This window comes from Triticum dicoccoides, chromosome 2A, assembly GCF_002162155.2.
Source record: "Triticum dicoccoides isolate Atlit2015 ecotype Zavitan chromosome 2A, WEW_v2.0, whole genome shotgun sequence".
NCBI classification, from domain to species: Eukaryota; Viridiplantae; Streptophyta; class Magnoliopsida; order Poales; family Poaceae; genus Triticum; species Triticum dicoccoides.
In genome coordinates, this window is record NC_041382.1 from 666110894 (window position 1) to 666112421 (window position 1528).

General features: G+C 53.7%; 1 protein-coding gene across 1 annotated transcript in view; it reads left to right on the forward strand.

Moving 5' to 3' along the window:
- The window catches only part of LOC119359800 (GDSL esterase/lipase At1g33811-like), a 2835-nt gene extending 1869 nt beyond the window's left edge, over positions 1-966 (forward strand). Inside the window, exons 4-5 of the mRNA XM_037625885.1 lie at positions 181-472; positions 538-966. Coding sequence (XP_037481782.1) covers positions 181-472; positions 538-758 — 513 coding nt within the window. The 3' untranslated portion in view covers positions 759-966. The remainder of the gene's footprint in view (positions 1-180; positions 473-537) is intronic.
- The last annotated feature ends 562 nt before the right edge of the window (positions 967-1528 follow it).

Here is a 1528-nt window from a genome sequence, read left to right on the forward strand (position 1 = left end):
GCACATCTAAATCCTATATCATTGATTTTACATCGAGATTCGTATGGATATTTTTTTTTATGCTTGATTCACTCGTTGTGCAATAATTAGAGCACATCTAGATGTGCCCTAGACACACCTTAATACGGTTTGAGGGAGCTTCGTGGGAACCTCGTAATCAAGGACGTTGTTTTGTTGCAGGAGCTGTATGCGCTCGGGGCGAGGAAGTTCAGCATCGTCAGCCCGTCGCTGGTGGGGTGCTGCCCGTCGCAGAGGGCGGCCGCGCTGCAACATGACAATGACTTGGACGAGCTCCACTGCTTCCGCCCGGCGAACAACCTCTCCAAGCGACTCTACACTTTGCTAGCCTCGACGCTCCAGGACCTCGGCGGCGATCTGGACGGCATGCACTACTCCCTCTGCGACTCGGCAGGGATGGCCGAGGGGGTCTTCACGCCCGGCGGCGCCAAAGGCATGTCAGCAACACCATTTCGCCATGCGGTAACGTGTCGGGACATTTATTTTAGTACTGTGTCGTTACGGTTTTTTTTTCGGCAGACCTGACGGTGGTGGACACGGCCTGCTGCGCCGGCCCAGGGCCGTTCGGGCTGGGCCTGTGCAACACCACCGCCACGCTGTGCCCCAACCGCACCGACTTCGTGTTCTGGGACAGCTTCCACCCGACGGAGTATGCGTCGGGTTTGGCCGCGTCCGCGCTCTTCGCCGACTCCGGCAATTTCGTCCGCCCGATCAACGTGGGGCAGCTGGCGGCGCTGTAGCGTGGAGAGCCGCGAGCGATCCATCTGGCCGTGCTCCGGCGACGGACGACTTGCTACTATTGACTACGGAATAAGTAGTGGTGTGGGACTACAGAGACTCTTTTTTTGATGATGAAGGGAGGACTACAAAGACTCGGGGTCTGCAGTTTGATTGGGAGATGGGTATAGACTATAGAGGGTTTGTTGTCCACGTCCAAGAATTTGGTAATACCGGCGTGCTTGTTGTTATCCGAGATCATTCTGTAGGATTTGTTTCCACTTTATCCACAAGTGTTTTTTTTTTCACACAAGACATACGCACGGTTTGCACGAATGATTACGATTGGCGAGATCAACGGGCAATTTGACTATTTGAAGTATACTAGGACAATGTCCGTGCGTTGCAACGGGATATAAATATACCGAAACGACTCCTCTACGAGCGGTCGTGGCAACACTCGGTTTCCAGAGGGGCACGCCCCAAAATCTGTTCCCTCCTTGAATTTAAATCTGGAGTTTCGTAATTAATTTCAACCCCCCTTATTATAACTGTCGGGGCCCACTAATTAATACACACCCCTTGATTTAACTGTGGAGGGTAATATTTACTTCTCAGTACCCTTGCACATAAACTATTAGGGCATCTCTAGCCCCGTCCACAGGAAGGCCTCCCCAGGCGATTTTTTCGCGCCGGCGCTAAAAAAACGGCCCAGTCGCGCCTCCAGGTGTCCGATTTTCGCCGGCCTAGGCCGAAAACAGCGGCGGCAGACCCAGGCCGAACCCGGCGCGCT